We start from the raw sequence: 21,335 nt of genomic DNA, 5'->3' as shown, positions 1-21,335 counted from the left end.
GATACTTGGAATTCTCTCTGGTCCAATCCAGATTCCCCAACAGCACTTCCAATTGGACACATGGAGATTCATTATATAATTTCTTTATATTACCAGTAGGGCAGCAGAACTATTGTGCCATTGCAGCAGAAGCAATTTGCCACAAGAAAAATTTGAATTGCACTTGGACGTTAGAATAGTGTGTAACATGTTTATTCAAGGAGATTCACTGACCTTATTATTTTAGCTCATTGTTGACTTCTAAAATTCAGATTTCTTTTATCCAAAATATTTTGAAGATTTGATGTATGTGTAGAGTTTTGATAATGCATATTCCCTTTGCTAGGAATTTCATGTAGCATTAAGAGACTTTAGTTACTCTTGATAAAATCAGAAGAATAATTATGGCAACATCCCTGTTTCTTAATATGAATTTAATTATTCTGTTATGGTTATATCAGTAATACTGTTTTCTGATATGGGATACTTTTGCCCAGTGCTTATCAGTAGATTTACTGCCTAGAGATTTTCAATATCATGTGAAGTATGTAATGAATAAACAATAAAGCTAAAATGTTTCCTTTTCTGCTTTGTTTCAAGACTTAGGGAAATGTGACAGAAGTAAATCTATGTTAATTCCACCTACCCTTTGATATTTAAAGAGAGGAGTGAAATGGGAGGGATCTCTTCAGTAGGATTGTAAGGGAAATGTGGTCTCTTCTACACTTTTGTCAGCAAGTTAGAATTCTTATTTCATATTTCATGCAAGTTTTAAATCCATTCTACATTTGTTTTTAATTAACAGCCACTACCCCTTTGTGATTATCAAACTTATATCTTCTTTTGTTTTCTGGTGAAAAAATGGTTACTTTTCACTTTTGATGTAAAATGAATGTTACAAGATATGATAAGATCAAATAATGATTGCATGAAGCACTGGGACATGTACTCTGAAAGGGATGGATTGAAGAATATTCCTTAAACCCAAACAAAATTATTTTCTATTAAAAGGCCCCTCTAAATTACCAAAGAATAAAATGGAAATATGAACATGAAATGAGCCAGATATTAAAAATAAAGAGAAATATAAATAATATAAAAATAAGTATCTTCATATGAGTAAAAATGAGGCTCAATGTGTTCAGGAAACCTAACTAACAAAAGTGGATTTTAGCTAGCAATTTGAAGCTGCTGATGTTTTTTGCAGATTCCCAAGGTTGATATAGTTCTCCCTCCCACAACTCTGGCATGTATATAAACTCTGAGCTCTCCAGAGCCTACTGCCAGTTCTCTTCCTGGACGAACTGCAACGGAGAGGCTAAAGATGATTCCTTTCTTATCCATATTTTCTCTGCTCTTGCTGGTTGTTGTTAACCCTGCAAATGCCAATGGTCATTATGACAAAATTTTGGCTCATAGCCGTATCAGAGGCCGAGATCAGGGGTAAGAGTTATAATATGAGCTCTCCAGAGCCTACTGCCAGTTCTCTTCCTGGACGAACTGCAACGGAGAGGCTAAAGATGATTCCTTTCTTATCCATATTTTCTCTGCTCTTGCTGGTTGTTGTTAACCCTGCAAATGCCAATGGTCATTATGACAAAATTTTGGCTCATAGCCGTATCAGAGGCCGAGATCAGGGGTAAGTCAAGTTATAACCACCCCCCCCCACCCCCACCTTAACTTATTGTATGTACAATGATGTATATTTTTCTACTTATTACAAAGTAATAAGAAAAAAACGAGTAGTCTGTAATTTTATGTTTTAAATGTTAAGAATTACTTTCAAAATAACTGTGTATAATTGCTTTTTATGAAATGTTATATAATTTGAATCTAATTAACATTTAACAGGGCATTTCTTTATGATGTCATTTATTTGTGTTTTAATTTTCTTCCAAAAATCTGGAATAAGATTTTCAAAGTTAAAGAATCTGTGGTTAGAGATTCTCATTATGTAAACAGCTATGAAATATCTCACATAATGTTAGGGAAGTTTTTAAGTTTTATATAAAAATTAAATAATGGGTAATGTAACAAGGTCCCTGAATTTTTTGAAGCATTTAAGATGCTTTTAAATATTAGATTCAGTAAAATTGCAGACAATTTATATTTCTTAGAATAAATTCAGCTACAAGTTAGCATTTTGAAAGTTATGTCATAATTTAATATCTTAACCAACCATTTAGAATTTTTTTGAAAGGAATCTTGGCACTTCTTCCTGTGTCTTAGAGGGATTTTCATAATGCTCAAAAGCTCCATGCCTTACAGTGCAAATAAGACTTCCATCTATTTAAGAGGAAAAACACTTAAAATATTGCAAAAGATATTCTAATCTATTACCTCAATTCAAAGAAATAAATTTTCCTTTGTGCAGCAATATTATTTAAGTTAATTCTAGCCCTAATTTCATTTTATGATGGCTTACCTAGAAATTTGCAGACTATAGTGTCTGTGGACATAGTAAAACTTGTATCTTTTATTCTCTAGTCTCTCATTGTTTCAGAGAGCCCTAAAGGCTCCCCTATACTCGAATTGATCACGTGTTTAGCTTAAAAGGAGTCAATGGATTATTTACAATTAAAAGTAATGAGGATGAGATATGTGAAAACAAAATTACATTAAACTTAACACTGCTTTTATAATGCTATTAGATTAACTTTTGGTACACTGACATTTTATTCTCAGAGATATATCATTTCTCTTTCACATAGATTTTAGTTTTTCCAATGATTCAGTAAGATTGAATAAAATTCAGGTTTGTGCAAGACTTTAATTACATCCTTAAAAATCAAATCCACATGTTAACTCTTTTTGTAACCATTTTACTGGTAGATATTTTTTAAAAAAAAAAACTACAGGTAAATATCTTTATGACAATTCTCTTTCTTTTCTTCTCTCTTTCAAGCCCAAATGTCTGTGCCCTTCAACAGATTTTAGGCACCAAAAAGAAATACTTCAGCACTTGTAGAAACTGGTATCAAGGTGCCATCTGTGGAAAGAAAACGTAAGTCTCATCTTTTTCTTAATGTGCCAGCTCCAAAGACAACACCATGATGTCTATGTCTTTCCTTGGGCATACCTCCTCCATTTTTCTTGTTTTTGAATAAACATAAAATCATGAGCTTTCTAAAAAAAGAAATGGATCGCATACATGAATGAAGAAATTCTCCCTGTATTTCTCCATATACTAGTGGAATTCTCATTCCTGAACCTATGTTTCATATAGGTTCAAAGGAGGCAAGTCACATGGCAATGTGATTTGGTATAGAATCTGTGTGAGAGGTTGGCTATGTAATTTTTACTCCCTCTTTTCTCTTAGGCAAGTCATTTAACCTTTATGCCTCGGATTTTTTTTTTATTTTATGTTTAAAAAATGGGCTAGAAGAGCAAAATGACCTGACATATTAGGGGTTTTGAGTCACAAATTAATGCTTACCTACAGTTATTTGGAAATTATCTAAAGCACTCTAACTGACCTCAGAATTTTTATCAAAGCTAAAGTTAAAAGGATTTGAATATTTCAACTCTTCATTTAATGCCAAACCACCAGATACCCAGCCCACCACTATAGCCAAACCACCAGATTCCCAGTCCACCACTATAGACAAAAAGCCAGCCACTATAGCCCAAAAGACAATTACTCTTTTAATTATATTTTTCACTGATTAACTTAAAATTGGAAAGCATGTTTTATTGCTTGATAAACCTGCTTATTGGTTTAATCTACACTAATAAAAGACAAACATGCAAATTGACCGTAACTTTGCTATGCCTTAAGCCACTCCCACCAGCCAATCAGAGTGACTATATGCAAATTAACCCAACCAAGATGGCGGCCAGCAGCCACGGAGCTGGAGCAAGCAGGAGGCTTGGTTGCCCCAATAATGGAGGAAGCCAAGCTTCCCGCTTGCAGCGGCCTGGCTCTGAGCTCCACTCAAAGCAACAAAGTTTCAATTATAGAAGGTAAATAAACCCCAGATACCTGCTTTCAGCTGGCCCTGGCCACAGAGCTGGAGCGAGCAGGAGGCTTCCCTCCCACCTGCCCTGGCCGGCTCTGAGCTCCTCTCAAGGCTACAAAGTTTCAATTATAGAAGGTAAATAAATCCCAGAATTAAAAAAAAAAAAAGAAAAAAAGGAGAGGCTGGGAGCTTCCTTCGCCGGGGGGGCTTGGCCAGCCTGAAAACGGCCCTCAGCCCCTCACCCAGACTGTTACTTTTTGACTAAAACATTATTTCTGTTAGTTTGCAGACATTTGGTAGACTTGTGAGTCATTCACACATTTACAATTACAATTACAAATCAGTAGTGATAATGATCTTGGCCATGATGCAGGCCAGGCCCCAGCTGGAAACTCTAAGGCTCTGGATTTAAAATCTTTGTTCTTTATATTCTTGATTATCATGAGGCATATTTGGAATGCACACTAAGTATAAAAGAAAGGACCTGTTTTCTGACATATTTAGGGAAAATCTTTACTATAGCCTCAAACTAATATAAATACCTTAGTGTCAAAAATAAACAAATGATTGATTTCTGGATTCTAAAAATTTCATAGCATATGCTTTACAAAGTTTATGTCAAAATGTATTCTATGTAGTTCCCCATTTTAATATTGATTTTCTTCCAATGCACAGGACTGTGCTATATGAATGTTGCCCTGGTTATACGAGAATGGAAGGAGTGAAAGGCTGCCCAGCAGGTAAAATTTTAGTTACTGAATTAAATGAGAAATTTGTATTGTTTGAAGAAAAAGGTTGAAGTAGCTTGTAGAGAAGTCAAGTGTGTGTGTGTGTGTGTGTGTGTGTGTGTGTGTGTGTGTGTGTTTATACTTCCTAACTATGCCCCCATATATTTGTGTTAATCACTAATTTATCATGATGGTAAAATATTACAATGTGCTTTGGATACACTGAATGCTGTACAATGCAACAGATGCTTAAATTAAATTATTTCAACTTTCCTTCATGAACAAAAATTTCCTCTAAAAATCTCTTTCTTTGAACTTGTCTAGAAACATGTAGCTATTTAGCAAGGTAACATCTTTTCTAATTAGACAGCTCTGGTTTTATAAAATTTCTCATATTGAAAGTTGGTTACCTAAAACTCTGCTTACTAGAGGAAAAAAACAGTTAATCTATTTCCTCTTTGAAATGGTAGCTATTCTGATATTCAGCACCAACCATCACAACATTTCTCCAGCTACCCTCTCTTCTCCAACAGAATCTTCTCTTTTCTGGGCGAAGTGGGAGCCAACCCTACTTCCTCTAATGTTGCATAGACTTTGGATGTCTCACCATCACGTACACCAACTCATAAAAAGCCCCCAGTCCAGTCATCTATTTTCTGATTGTGATCCCAGACTGGTGTTTACAATTCAGGTGGTTTCAAGAAGCTGAGAGAATATCAAGACAAATATCTCACTTTTGGGTGCCCCTAAACTTGTGTTAATATAATTGGTTACCATGTCATATCATTAACTCATATTTAATTTGCAAATCAATTAAAATTTATTACAGGGCTTGTTTATATGAACACTATCCAGTCAGGTCATTCTCAGGATTTTTGTTTTCAACTTAAGCATAGAACTTGCATGGAACCCTGCTATATTTAATCTGTTAATTTTGACTCATTTTCTCCATCCTGTTGGAGTATTTTTAAATCCTGATTTTATCATTTAATATATTAATTATATCATCTTATTATAGTCACAACTGTAATAATCATTTATCCAATGAGATTGTTCAAAGTAGACTAATTTTCAAATATGATAGAATTATAAAAAATAAGTTTCTGCACCAAGCTTAAGTTTGATATTGATATATTAATCTTTCTTCTGGAAGTCCAAGAGAGCTATTCTGGACATGTAAGATACTTTGATCTATTTCTTTTCTGATGATTAAAAGAATCAGGTCTGTATATTTCTTTTAAGTACCCAAATCTATCAAAATTATATTTCTATACATAACAATAACATACTATTTAAGAACTTTAAGCCAACATGAGAGAAAATATCACTTTTGCCATGAAATAATCAGAGATATTTACTGATTTTTATAATTGAGCTATTATTGACATAGAAAGATTGACACCTAAACAGACTATATGTTAAACTAGAATGATGATTTAAAATTCATTTTTCGTCACAAGTATATACACAAAGGGTATATGAAATAATAGTTTTCAATAGTATTTTATTATTTAGCACTCAAAAAGCAGTTTTCATATAAAATTGATGAGTCATAGAGTTTTATTGCTAAAATTATCAATTCAATGTATTGGGGAACTTACCAATAGTGTAAAGTTTAAATGCTTATAAAATAATATCCTTGAAATAATATCCTAAATTCTTATTTATTTCTTTATTATTTCAGTTTTGCCTATTGACAATGTTTATGGTACTCTGGGCATTGTGGGAGCCACCACAACACAACACTATTCTGATGTCTCAAAATTGAGAGAAGAGATCGAAGGAAAAGGATCATTCACTTACTTTGCACCAAGTAATGAGGCTTGGAACAACTTGGATTCTGTAATTCATTATTTTTTTAAATATAATTATTTTTGTTGTCATTATTATTTTATTTTTAATTGCTTTATTAACTTGGAAATTAATAGAAGTTTACTAGTATATCTTTCAATTATACATATATAAAGATACATAAAAGGATGAGTTATTGAGGGTAAGGAATAAGTCATTTTCATATATCCATAAATAAAATCCAGCATCCTCATAGCTTAATAAAGAAAAGGCAAACCAAAAATGGACTACTGAACTAGCACTTATTATTATTCTATTTTACTCCTTTACTCTTTCTTTTTTGGTTGTGAGAAAATATATGTAATTAAAAAAAATTTTTTTAATATATTTTTATTGATTTCAGAGAGGAAGGGAGAGGCAGAGAGAGATGGAAACATCAGTGATGAGAGAGAATCATTAATTGGCTGCCTCCTGCATGCCCCCTACTGGGGATCAAGCCACAACCCAGGCATATGCCTTGACTGGGAATGGAACTTCTTGGTTCCTGGGTTGATGCTCAACCACTGAGCCACACCCAGCCGGGCAATATATGTAACTTTGACATATCTAATAGAAAGGTAAGAAGCTTAGTGAAATTTTGAATTTATTATATTTTATAGATATATTTTATTATTTTGAATATATGTAAATATATATAACTATTTAGAGATTGACAGATTTATAAACACATGTATGAATATTTAAATGAAGTGTTGTAAACAATGCATTTGATTTTCAGACATTTTGTGAATAGTCTGATTTACACACACCAAATTATGACCCAGTTCCCAAATCTGTAAAACTGGAATCAAAATGTATTTCTACTTTCTACTTAATGAATTGATAATTGCTACTACAGTAAGAAATATATATATTTGGTAAAATTTAGGCAGATTCCTCTAGATAGTATCTTGTAACTTTGTGGTTAATTGCTTGCATTATAGAACTCTCTCTTCTGGTTGTCGTTAACCACATTTCTTTTGCTGACTCCTCTTCTTCCTTGCCTTAAGGATGGGTGTTATTACAGTCTGTGCAGTAGACTTTCCTCTTTATATACACTTTTGATTACTTCATCTATTACTTTAGTGCAAAAAACATGATATCTGTGTTTCTTGTACTTGCTCTTTTTGGAACTCCAGGAGAATATTTCTAATGTACATCTTAATATTGCTCTTTGGATACATCATCTGTATCTTTAAACAAAAGGTATCTACAACATATACATTTTTTTCTCTCCATAAACAATTGTTTTTCTCTTTTTTCCACAATTAGCAGTAGCAGTCTCAGTGTTTAGACTTGGATATTGTAAGTCATCCTTACCTCTTTTCTCTCCAATTCTTACAAACTAGTTAGTCACCCATATCCCATGTTTCATACTTTTAATACCCTCACGTTTGCTGTACATTACCACCACATTAACCTTCCTAAGGCCCATTCTAATTATTATAATCCAATGCCACAAAATCTTCAGTGGCTTCCCATTGTCAGTTTAATTTACACTTTACTCAGGCATTAATGTTTGATATGTTATTGCCCCACATACTTTTCTTAATATTATCAGAGAAACTCAAATATGTGCTAACCCCACTAGATAACTTCTGCTCTCTTAATATTTATCAACTGGACTCAGAATGATCATTGCACCATTCCTATCCTATCTACCCTTCAAGGCCTATCTGCAAACCTTGAAAAGCTGGCTTTCCTCATTTGATCACTGAAATATTTTTCCACCTTCTATCCTCTATCTTATTGTGCTTTTTGTTCCATGCTATTATGTGATAAGTACCTTAAAAGTGGAAACTTCACTGTACCTATCATTGTACTTCCCATAGCACCATGTACACCATGATATCATATATAATTTTGGATAAATAAAAAGGTACAGAATGTTTGAATTCTTAAATTTGTTTTTTTAATTTGTTTTTGAATAAACATAAAATCATTTATTAAATTCAAATATTGTATACAATGTAATGTTTTTGTTTTATTACTCAAAATAATTTAAATGTCTGATAATTGTATATCCCTGTAAGCCTTTACTTTATATCAAGATTGTCACTTTATCAATATATACACTTAAAATATTGTTTTGTCTCTAAAAATGCCCAAGCACTCTACCAGATTCAGGACCTTAACTGAATACCTGTACTTACAAAATTCCTTAATTAATTGAAATAATAAAAAATAAGTTATTTATGACAGTTTGGTTTGCTCAGCTGGACAATGCAAAGATAAATTAATGAAAGGAGTGATAGTGTAATTATAAGAATATTAGTAATGAATCACAATAAAATAAACTTCTATAATTTTAATTTTTCCTAGGATATCCGTAGAGGTTTGGAGAGCAATGTAAATGTTGAATTATTGAATGCTTTACATAGCCACATGGTTAATAAGAGAATGTTAACCAAAGACTTAAAAAATGGTATGATTGTTCCTTCGATGTATAACAATTTGGGGCTTTTCATTAACCATTATCCTAATGGGGTAAGTTTCACTAGTAAACAGTACATTTCTAAGTAATGTTGCCCTTAATTTTTTCTGTACTATTTATATAATGTTCACAGAGCTAATAAAAGTTAGTAAATATAGGTGCCATATCATGACTTTGCCCCATGTTTAGGGCAGGTACATTATTGATTCAGTGACTGATTGTGAGGAATAAATTAAATTAACAATAGACTTAGATGTTCTAAAAGAGGACATCTTAGTAGTTGATGAGTTTAAAAAAATAGTAATCAGAGAAAAATAATAAATAATAATTTATCAGAGAGTGTGTCAAAGAATAATCAGAGAATGAGAATTCCCTTTATTCAGTCTCTGGCTACTATACTGAGTTAGGTTCTTGTGTATTTAGATAAGAGTCTTTGTGTAAAAATTACAAGTTCATAGGACTCTTTCAACAGTCAAATTTCCAGAGTCAAAAAGTATCACTGAAGAGGAAATATTTAGGACATTATTAGAATCAAACTGAGTATATTTATATAATAATTGTTTTTCACTCTTAGAATTTATTTTAGGACTATTTAGACTTTTTATGTAAGTTATTAGAGGCCTGATGCACAAAATTCATGCAAGAGTAGGTCTTCTTTCCCCCAGCTGCTGGCACCGGCTTCCCTCTGGCACCTGGGACCCGGGCTTCCCTCGCAGCCCCAGCTTCATCCAGAAGGACAGAGGATGTCCAGAAGGACGTCCAGTCTAATTAGCATATTATGCTTTTATTATTATAGATTGCTCTACATTAGAAATAGTTGATTACTATATCTATTAAAGAAAAAAAAAGAATCAAAGTAATAATTAAAATGAAAAAATGCTTTTTTCTTATATTTTATGATATGTTAAGTGTAACTATATTTGAGTTCTCTACTGGTTCTGTTTTCTCTTATTTCTTTTTTATGTATAGCAATATGCAAGTTTTTATTCTCAGAATTTATATTCAGCTTTCTTTATGTTAATTTTATTAGTATAAATTAAAAATAGGGAATGAGCTTGCTGTCTCAGTAGTCAATGGATAGCTCTGATTCTTGCACTTTGATTTTCCCAAATAATTATAGGTTGTCACTGTTAATTGTGCTCGAATCATCCACGGGAACCAGATTGCAACAAATGGTGTTGTACATGTCATTGACCGTGTCCTTACACAAATTGGTACCTCAATTCAAGACTTCATTGAAGCAGAAGATGACCTCTCATCTTTTAGGGTAAGAACAAGAAGCAACAGTAGATTGTCATGGATCATTAAAATTCCTTCTCTTTCTCTGTTGGAATCTAAAAACAATAAAATGCTATTAAACAAATCTGGCAGAAAGACAACAAATATATTTCTTGAAATGAAAAGTTTTCATTTTACATAGAATAAATCATCTCATATGAAATAATATTTAGGTGGACAACATAGATGAAAATGACTAGTTACATGACTGCAGTATATTTAGTACATTTAGAATGTGTACATCTTAGTTATTTTATGTACTGCTGGATATTGCTACAGTCATACAAACAATGGCAGAATTGTCATTTTTTACAGACAGTTTGAAAAAGGATGGAAAGGACATAGTTGGTGTGCCAAAAAGTACTATAATGTTTCTATACAGTACTATAGAGCAAACTTTTATAGTTTTCTATACAATGAGCTCATTCTTGTCAGCCTAGGCTAAGTGTCTTGCAATTTTCTTTTGGATTTATAATGTGCAAGCATCTAAAAAGCACATTTGTGTTTTAGGCAGCAGCCATCACATCTGATATATTGGAAGCCCTTGGAAGAGATGGTCACTTCACACTCTTTGCTCCCACCAATGAGGCCTTTGAGAAACTTCCACGAGGTGTCCTAGAAAGGATCATGGGAGACAAAGTGGCTTCTGAAGGTACAGAAATGTTTTCCTATATGGGAAGCTTGCCAGAATTTCAAGAAGAAAATAAAATAAAAAAGAGATTGCCATGCTAATGTTATCAGCTTTGATAAGCAAAGACAAAGAAAAAAATTTAGGTGAACTATAAAAATCTTAAAAAACAAAGTCTTTGAAAGCATATGCAGAGTAATTTAATAATTAATTTACTAATTAAAGTAATTAAAATAATAATATTCTAAAGATTACACTTTTGTACTATTTTCAAGTAAGTAAATAGCAACATTAAAAGAATCAGCAAGTATAGAAAAGGTATCCTAAACCATCAAATTTTAATATTATATACATATTATTAAGTGTTCTTAATTATAAACTTATGCTAAAAAATATGATTGAGTTGAATAAATTGCATGGTTCTCTTGGGCCATTACTTATTGATGTATAAAATTTGGCTTCTTTCCAGTCTCCTTTTCTATTTTCAAATAGATTTTACATTGTGAATAATACATTTCACTTAGCCTCTTCCAAAATACATTTAACCAATTTAAAATTAGAATTTTGAAAATTCAGATATAAAAATAATATAGTTGAAGCATTGATCCCTTGAGATATCCTTCAAAAATAATCTTTACTTTAAATACTTTTATATGTTGTCTTTAGGGAATTCTTTGTCTTGCCTTCAGCTTCTATTAATTGCTTTACAAATTTATGTATAGGTATTCTGTTATGAGTGGCTAATGCAAGATACTGCTCATGTGTTTTGGGACTAATATAAGTTAACAAATAACTTTACAGGCCTTCTGAATGGAACAAAATTATTTTTTTGCTTTCACATCAAAAAGTGCTTTCTTATGATAGTGGGGACTTGATCCAACACATTTTGTTAGTATTATACAAATTATTTCATGCAACTGATCTTCTTTTATTCTTCCTACTGAGCTGAGCTTTGTCTGTTATATAGTTGATGAAAGAAATTACAAGAACTTCAACAGACTTTGAAAACATTTAGTTAATCCTTAGATAAGATATATATATTTCTTATAAATACTTAGTTTCATAGTGAAACAAGTTTTTTAAGGGTCAAATTCTATTTCCCTTGATATGAATACTTTCTCTTTTTATTCTGTCCTTCAGCTCTCATGAAATATCACATTTTAAACACTCTCCAGTGTTCTGAGGCCATTACAGGAGGAGCAGTCTTTGAGACTCTGGAAGGAAACACAGTTGAGATAGGATGTGATGGTGACAGCATAACAGTAAATGGAATAAAAATGGTGAACAAAAAAGATATTGTGACAAACAATGGTGTTATTCATTTGATTGATCAGGTCCTAATTCCTGATTCTGGTAGGTAACAGTTTCATATTCTTCTAATTATTATTGTTTATCAATTATGATGCCTCAAGAGTAAGTCCATGAAAGATGAATATGTAGTACTAGAGGCCTGTTGCACGAAAAGATTCGTGCAATAGGCCTTCCCTTCCCCTGGCTGCCTGAACCGGTTTTCCTTCGGCACCGGGGGCCCAGGCATATGCTCCAGCCAGAGCCACCTTCAAAGCCTTCGCTGCTCCGGCTGGAGCTGCTTTCAGTCTTCGCTCCGCCTCGCGCCTACATATGCAAATTAACCGCCATCTTTGTTGGTGGTTAATTTGCATATCTCGCTGATTAGCCAATGGGAAGCATAGCGAAGGTACGGTCAATTACCCTGTTTGTCTATTATTAGATAGGATAAGGAATGACATGTGAAACACAAACACAAAATAAATAGTGAGTGAACTGAGTGCTAAATAGTTAACCTGTGGAGTCATGGGCACTCCATGCATGGAAACTTGGTTTTCTAGGATTTCTAATACCTAATACTTATAAAGGTTCTTATAGTGTCAAATGTTTCTTAAAAACACAAAGGAAAGATATAGCTAAATGATCATCTTTGAATAAATGAAAGAACTATGGTATTCACAAGAGTAGAGTCTAGCCCTAACCGGTTTGGCTCAGTGGATAGAGCATAGGTCTGCAGACTGAAGGGTCCCAGGTTCCATTCCGGTCAAGGGCATGTACCTTGTTTGTAGGCACATCCCCAGTAGGGGGTGTACAGGAGGCAGCTAATCGATGTTTCTAACTCTCTATCCCTCTCCCTTCCTCTCTGTAAACAATCAATAAAATATATTTTTTAAAAAAGAGTAGAGTCTAGAGGTGAGCAATAGAGAATTAAAGAACATTAAAAGCAAGAAGACAGAAAGATATTTTCCTTCTAAAATGTTTTGATGTTATTAATTCCCTAAAAGGGAAGCTGGAATTCTTACTAAGGAAAGGCAGGATGTCTTATTAAATTGTTGGTGCAGCAAATAGCTTATAGAAAACAGCCAATAATTAATCTACTAATTTTATGATGATGATAACACTGACATTTTGGGAATTGTGATGGTTTATTTTACAGCCAAACAAGTTATTGAGCTTGCTGGAAATCAACAAACCACTTTTGCAGACCTCATAGCCCAATTAGGTTTGGCATCTGCTCTGAGGCCAGATGGAGAATATACTTTGCTGGCACCTGTGAATAATGCATTTTCTGGTATGTACTACTGGACAATGTCATTCCTGCTCTTCAGCCCCCAACTCATCCACACCATTTTTCTTCAACCATGACTGTTGGCAATAAGAAATAATATATGTTTTACAAGTTGTTGATTGGTTTTTGTATTGGATACCCATACAGTGTGTTAGCACTACATAACCTCTATTGAAATGTCCTTTATTTCAAACATTTTATTTTAATAGGCAATAGCATAAAGGGAGTGAAAGTTTATGATAAGAGGTATTCAGTTGTTTTCTGAATATAACCATATTACCAACACACATAATGAATCTTAAGAAAAATAAGTCTGATTTTCTTATTTAACACCAACATAATATTTAGGAATAAACAGGTATATTTTGCATCTCAAAATTTGACAGTAACATCCTATCTAATAAAGAGGGAATATGCTAATTGGCCCTCATACCATTGCAAAGATGACACTGTCCACAGCCAATAAGAAGGGAATATGCTAATTGACTGTCCTGCCCTCAAAGATGGCAGCATCCACAGCCAATAAGGAGGGGATATGCTAATTGACTACCACGCCCTCAAAGATGGTGGCACCCACAGTCACAAGATGACAATGCCCAATCCCTTCAGCCCCACCAGGTTGGCAGATGTGTGGCAAGGCCAGGCCCTCCCCCAAGTGGGCCCGGCCGCTCCATGAGCCTGCCTCTGGAGTCCCCCAGTCCCCTCAGCCCCCCAGCCTCCCAGGACCAGCCCAAGGCACAGGCAAGCCTTGGATGTTGGCTGCCCAGCCGCCCAGGGCTGCCCGAGGATCAAGTAACCAGGGCCAGCCCAGGCTTGCACTGCCAGCAGTGGCAGCAGCAGAGGTGTGATGGGGGCATCGCCTTCTCCTGATGGCCGGGTCACCTCCTCCCCCTGAGGTCTCCTGGACTGTAAGAGGGGGCAGGCTGGGCTGAGGGACTCCCCCTCCAGTGCATGATTATAAATAAATAAAACAAGAGAATATTATACACTTCTATATTAAGTTATAAACTATTGTTATAAATATTTTGCCTAGTAGCTTCTATTCGTGACAGTCTTTAGATTAATGCAACCTGCCATTTTTTCTAGAAAAGTGATTTTTAAAGACATATTTAAATTGTTAGGCATAATTTAATAATTATATAAACAAACTAGAAGCCTGGTGCACAAATGTGTGCACTGGTGGAGTCCCTTGGCCTGGCCGGTGATTGAAGCCTATCGAGGGGCTGGCGTTGGCTGGTGGGGGAAGGGACCGTGGGAGGTTGGCTGTGGGAGTGCACTGACCACCGGGGGACAGCTCCTGCATTGAGCGTCTGCTCTCTGGTGGTCAGTGTGCATTATAGTGACTGGTTGACCAGTCGTTCTGGTCGTTTGGTAATAATGGTCACTTAGGCTTTTATATATATAGATAAGTGCCACCTATTTTACAACTTTCCAAATACCAAATTATGACAGAAGTTATCAATAAAAATTTCAAATTTCTAGAAATGTTTTTCTTCTTTGTAATAATGATGTCCATATGCATTAATATTAACCTACCTTTAAGATGTTTTGTGCTTTGATTTTCTCTTCAGTAACAAAGGTAAATTTACAAATGATTCATCAGTAGTCTTTCTGGCTATTTGATATCAAATTCTCAGAAAAATTCTTGGCCACCACTAGAGTTTAACTTTTTCCAATGACTACACAAAACTACGTTGCCCTCACAGAAATGAAACCCATTGTTTGGACTGCTTGGAAACATGTTATAGTCACTTGATGAAATAGCTCATAGAGTTTCTGTTGGTGCATAAAATCCATTCCCTTGAGCATTTAATTGAGTTATATATGAGTGTAGGACCCATAGTATCAAAGATAAGAATGATTCATTTTCATTATTTTCTCTTACCAAGAGAAACTTTAATGCTTTCTAAATACCATTATATTTTTTCCTTTAAAATTTATTTATAGATGATACTCTGAGCATGGATCAGCGCCTTCTTAAATTAATTCTGCAGAATCATATATTGAAAGTAAAAGTTGGACTTAATGAGCTTTACAACGGACAAAAACTTGAGACCATTGGAGGCAAACAACTCAGAGTCTTTGTGTATCGAACAGTAAGTGAATAAAACAGTATAAAATATCTACATTGGCCTAATTGTTAAGTGACATGTACTTGTCAAAGGATGTTGTTACAACATATGTTTCCCAGAATTTTATTTATACAGTTTTAACAATAAATATGCATCAGAAGATCAGGGAGGAAATGTCCTGGCCAGTGTGACTAAGTTGTATGGAGCTTTGTCCCTTTGACCAGGTTGATTCCTGGTCAGGGCACATACCCAGGTTGGTGGTTCTCTCTCACATCTATATTTCTCTCTCTCTCTCTCTCTCTCTCTCTCTCTCTCTCTCCCTTCTTCTCTCTAAGTATCAATTAAAAAAGAAAAGAAAATATCAAGGAACTGAGTAACGTGTGAAGACAGAAAGTTACACATAAAGTTCTATGTGTTAATAATTATTAAATTTGCAATTGTTTAATTATAAATAACATTATATTATAAAGCATTATTTCAATTCCACAAATCACTACAACGTCTCTAAAATAAGCTTTTCATTACTAGTTTTATTTAAGTATAGTTCGTATACAAATTAGTTTCAGGCATGCAATATACTGATTGGACATTTATAAATCTTACAATGTGATCATCACACTTAGTCTAATAATCATCCATCACTGTAAAAACTGATCACAATTTGCCATATTGCCCTTCACCTTTTTCAACCACCCTCCCAACTCTTATCTACTCTGGAAACCATGTTTCAATAAGTCTGTTTTTGTTTTACTTCATATTCCACATATAAGTGAAATCATATGGTATTTGTCTTTCTCTTACTTCACTTAGCATAATACCATCCTTGTTCTCACAAATGGTAAAATTTCATTTTTTATGGCTGAGTAATATTCCATTGCAAAATTAGACCACATATTTTTTATCCACTCATCTATCAATAGAAATCTAGGTTGTTTCCATATCTTGGCTATTGTAAATAATGCTGCCATGAACATAGGAAGGTATATGTCTTTTTTAATTAGTGCTTTGTTTCCTTTGATAAATACCTAGAAGTAGAATTGCTGGATCGTATGGTAGTTCTATTTTTAATTTTTTGAGGAGTCTCCACACTGCTTTCCATATTGGCTGCAATAATTTGCAGTCCCACCAAAAGTACACAAGGGCTCCCTTTTCTCTACATTCTTGCCAACACAAGTTATTTGTTGAATATATGTGATTTATTTATTTTTAAATTAAACTTAATTGGGTGACATTGGTATATAGGTTTCAAGTATACAATTCTATGATTAATCATCTGTATATTGTATTGTTTGCCAACCAACCACACTAAGTCAAATATCCTGTCACCATATATTTGACCCCTTTTACCCTTTACTACCTCCCACACCCAATCCCTCTGGTAAGCATTCCATAGTTGTCTGTGTCTAGGAGTTTGTTTGTTTTTACTGTTTGTTCATTTGTGCTTTCAGTTTTGTATCCTACATATGAGTGAAATCATATGGTTCTTGACTATTTCTGTCTGATTTATTTTGCTAAGCATGATATTCTCAAGATCCATCCATGTAGTCATATGACAGTATTTCTTTATTTTTAATTAAATCTTTATTGTTGAAAGTATTACATATGTTCCCCTTTTCCCTGTATTGACCCCTTCTAGCCCACCCCCATCCACCACCCAAGGCCTTCACTACTCTATTGTCTGTGTCTATGGGTTAAAGAATATATGCATACAAGTTCTTTGGTTGATCTCTTCCCACCCAGTCATCTTGCCGTGCTTACCCTCTGAGATTCCACAGTCCATTCTATGCTTCTATGTTTCTGGATCTATTTTGTTCATCAGTTTATTTTGTTCATTAGATTCCACATATGAGTGAGATCATGTTATATTTGTCTTTGTCTGACTGGCTTATTTTGATTAACATAATACTCTCCAGGTCCCTCCATGGTATTGCAAATGTTGAGTTCCTTCTTTTTTACTGCTGTATAGTATCCCATGGTGTAAATGTACCACTGCTTTTTTATCTACTTGGGTTATTTTCAGGTCTTAGCTATTATAAATTGTGCTGTTCTGAACACAGGGATGCATGCATTCTTTCTGATTGGTGTTTCAGGTTTCTTAGGATATATTCCCAGAAGTGGGGTCACTAGGTCAAAAGACAGCTGATATTTAATTTTTTGAGGAAACTCCATAGTAGCTGCACCAGTTTGCATTCCCACCAGCAGTGTACTAGGGTTCCCTTTTCTCCACATCCACATCAGCACTTGTAATTTGTTGATGGTAGCCATTCTGACAGGTATAAGGTGATACCTCATTGTTGTTTAATTTGCATCTCTCTGATGATCAGTAACTTGGAGTATTTTTTCATATGTCTCTTGGGCATCTGTATATACTCTTTGGAGAAAAGTATATTCAGGTATTCTGCCCATTTTTAAATTGGATTGTTTGTCTTCCTTTTGTTAAGTTGTATTTGTTCCCTATATATTTTAGATATTAAACCTTTATCAGAAATGTCATAGTCAAATATGTTATCTTATACAGTGGGCTCCCTTTTGATTTGTTGATGGCTTCTTTTATTATGAAGAAGATTTTTATTTTTATGTAGTCCCATTTGTTTATTTTCTCCTTAGTTTCCTTTGCCCTAGGAGATGTATCTGTAAACATATTGCTCGGAGAGATGTCTGAGATTTTTCTTCTTATGGTTTTTTCCAGAATTTTAATGCCATGACAACTTACATTTAAGTCTTGTATCCATTTTGAGTTTTATTCTTGTTTATGGTGTAAGTTGGTGATCTAGTTTCATTTTTTTGCATGTATCTGTCCAATTTTCCCAACAACATTTATTGAGGAGACTGTCTTGACTCCATTGTATGTTCTTACCTTCTTTGTCAAATATTAATTGAGGGTAATTGCTTGGGTTGATTTCTGGGGTCTCTGTTCTGTTCCATTGAACTATATGTCTGTTCTTGTGCCAGTAGCAGGCTGCTTTGATTACAGTGGTTTTGTAGTATAACTTGATATCTGGTATTGTGATTCCTCTAACATTGTCCTTCTTTCTCAAGATTACTGAAATTATTTGGGGTCTTTATTGATTCCATATACATTTTGGAGTATTTTTTTGTAGATCTGTGAAATATGCTGTTAATTTTTTAATAGTAATTGCATTGCATCTGTAGATTTCTTTGGGTAGTATGAACATTTTAATGATGTAAATATTACCAATCCATGAACATGGTATATTCTTCTACTTGTTTATATCAACCCCTCTCTCTTTTTTCAACATCCTGTAGTTTTCCACTTATAACTCTTATACCTCATTGGTTACGTTTATTCCCAAATACCTTAATTTTTTGTTGCCATGGTAAATTGGATTATTTGTTTAATTTCTCTTTCTGACAATTCAATTATTGGTGTATAAAAATACCATCAATTTCTGGATGTTAATTTTGTATCCTGCTACATTGCCAAATTCATTGATTAAATCTAGTAGTTTTTTGGTGGAGTCTTTAGAATTTTCTATGTACAATAATCATGTCATTTGAGAATAATGAGAGTTTAACTTTTTCCTTTTCAATTTGGATGTCTTTTACTTCTTCTTGTCTGACCGCTGTGGCTAGAACTTCCAGTACTATGTTGAATAAGAGTGGTGAAATCGGACATCACTGACTTGTTCCTGTTCTTAGGGGAAAAGGTTTTAGTTATTGCCTATTGAGTATGATGTTCACTATACGTTTGTCATATATGACCTTTATTATGTTGAGATATGATCCCTCTAGTCCCACTTTGCTGAGAGTTTTTAATAAAAGATAGGTGTTAGGTTTTGTTGAATGCTTTTTTCTGTGTATATTGATATGTACATGTGATTTTTTTTCCTTTTAATTTGTTTATGTGATGTATCACATTTACTGATTTGCAAATATCCTTCGTCCCCATAATAAATCCTATTTGGTCATGGAGTATGATCTTTTTAATACATTGCTGGATCCAATTTGCTAATATTTTGTTAAAGGTTTTAGCATATATGTTCACCCAATATACTGGACTATAGTTCTATTTCCTTGTAGTTCCTTTATCTGGTTTTGGAATTAGTTCTCTTTATTGAACTCATGAAAAGACCTTGGAACTTTTCATTCCTCTTGGATTTTTTGGAATAGTTTGAGGAGGATAGGTGTTAGTTGTTCTTTGAAGGTTTGGTAAAACTCCCCTGTAAAGCTGTCCAGAGCAAGACTTTTGTTTGCAGGAAGTTTTTGATTACTGCTTCTATTTCATCAGTTGTTATTGGCTTATTTAGGTTTTCTGACTCTTTCTGATTCAGTTTTGGGAGATTGTATTTTTCTAGGAATATGTCTATTTTATCCACTTTGTCCAGCTTGTTGGCATATAGCTGTTCACAGTATTTTCTTACAACCCTTTGTATTTCCATGGTGTCAGTTGTTACTTCACTACTTTCATTTCTGATTTAATTTTTGGGGTCCTCTCTCTTTATTTTCTGACTAGAGAGGCCCAGTGCATGAAATTCATGTATGGGTAGAGCCCCTAGGCCTGGCCAGCGATCAGGGCCAATCTGTGGGGTGACCAGTGGGGTGATCACGGGTCCCCCGCTGGCACCTGCCTTGGCTGGCCTGGGGCCTGTGGGCTGGGGGCAGCTCCTGCATTGAGTGTCTGTCCCCTGGTGGTCAGTGCATATCATAGTGGCTGGTGGTTCCGCCATTTGGTCAATTTGCATATTAGGCTTTTATTATATAGGATGAGATTGGCTGAAGGTTCATAAATCTTGTTTATCTTTTCAAAGAATGAACTCTTAGTTTCAATGAACTTTTGTATGATTTTTTTCATCTCAACGTAATTTATTTCTGCTCTAATCTTTATTATTTCTTTCATTCTACTTCCTCTGAGCTTTTCTTATTGTTCTCTTTCTAATTCTTTAAGGTATAGTGTTAAATATTTTATTATTAATTTTTCTTGTCTTTTGAGGTAGGCCTGAAGTGCTATGAACCTCCCTCTTAGAACTGCTTTTGCTGGGTCACAGAGATTTTAGGTTGTTTTAGGTTCATTTACATTTGTTTCCAGAACATTTTTTATTTCTTCCTTGATCTCATTGGTAACCCTGTCATCCTATATAATAAAAGCCTAATATGCTAAGTGTCTGGTTGTCCAATCGGCCATTCAACCAATCAAAGCATAATATGCTAATGATATGCTAAGGCCACTCAATTATTCGCTATGACATGCACTGACCACCAGGGGAGAGATGCTTCGACTGGTAGGTTAGCTTGTTGCTGGGGTCTGGCCAATTGGAACTGAGCAAATTGGTCTGGACACTCCCTGGAGCCCTTCCGCGGTCCCTCCTGGGCTGGCCAACCTCCTACATCCCTTCCTGGCCCTGATTGTGCACCGGTGGGGTCCCTTGGCATGACCTGTGCCCTCTTGCAATCTGGGACCCCTCGGATGATATTGGAGAGCGGGTTTCAGCCCGATCCCGCAGGCCAAGTCAAAGGACCCCCTGGTGCACAAATTCATGCCCCAGGCCTCTAGTTGTTTAATAACATGTTATATAGCCTCCTTGTGTTAGAATGTTTTGGAGTATTCTTAATTTAGTTGATTTCTAATTTTATTCCATTGTGGTCTAAGAAGATGCTTGATATGAATTCAATTTTCTTGAAATTGTAGAAACTTGTTTTGTATTCTAACATGTGGTCTATCTTTGAGAATGGTCCATGTGCACTTGAGAAGAATGTATATTCTGCAGCATTCGGATGAAATGTTCTATAAATGATAATTAAATCCATCTGATCCAGTGGGTCATTTAGAGTCACTCTTTCCTTGATAATTTTTTTATCTGGAAGATCTATCCTGTGAAGTCAGTGGGGTATTA

The 21,335-nt window shown here is 34.4% G+C and overlaps 1 protein-coding gene across 7 annotated transcripts in view; it reads left to right on the top strand.

The window, feature by feature from the left end:
- The first annotated feature begins 1,298 nt into the window (after positions 1-1,298).
- POSTN (periostin, osteoblast specific factor) overlaps positions 1,299-21,335 on the top strand; it is a 49,199-nt gene continuing 29,162 nt past the window's right edge. For 3 of the 7 annotated variants that reach the window (XM_014530345.1, XM_014530343.1, XM_014530342.1), the window contains exons 1-10: positions 1,299-1,422; positions 2,885-2,983; positions 4,614-4,678; positions 6,351-6,508; positions 8,819-8,983; positions 10,051-10,197; positions 10,719-10,860; positions 11,977-12,189; positions 13,280-13,414; positions 15,359-15,507. In XM_014530345.1, the coding sequence (XP_014385831.1) occupies positions 1,304-1,422; positions 2,885-2,983; positions 4,614-4,678; positions 6,351-6,508; positions 8,819-8,983; positions 10,051-10,197; positions 10,719-10,860; positions 11,977-12,189; positions 13,280-13,414; positions 15,359-15,507 (1,392 nt within the window). In that variant the 5' untranslated portion in view covers positions 1,299-1,303. Of the gene's footprint in view, positions 1,423-1,499; positions 1,619-2,884; positions 2,984-4,613; positions 4,679-6,350; positions 6,509-8,818; positions 8,984-10,050; positions 10,198-10,718; positions 10,861-11,976; positions 12,190-13,279; positions 13,415-15,358; positions 15,508-21,335 lie in introns of those variants that run through there. The other 4 variants (XM_014530347.1, XM_014530346.1, XM_014530344.1 and 1 more) reach the window with 2 other exon arrangements.

The sequence above is a fragment of the Myotis brandtii genome, unplaced genomic scaffold (assembly GCF_000412655.1).
Source record: "Myotis brandtii unplaced genomic scaffold, ASM41265v1 scaffold732, whole genome shotgun sequence".
NCBI lineage: Eukaryota > Metazoa > Chordata > Mammalia > Chiroptera > Vespertilionidae > Myotis > Myotis brandtii.
This window is presented reverse-complemented; position numbering and strand designations above follow the sequence as displayed.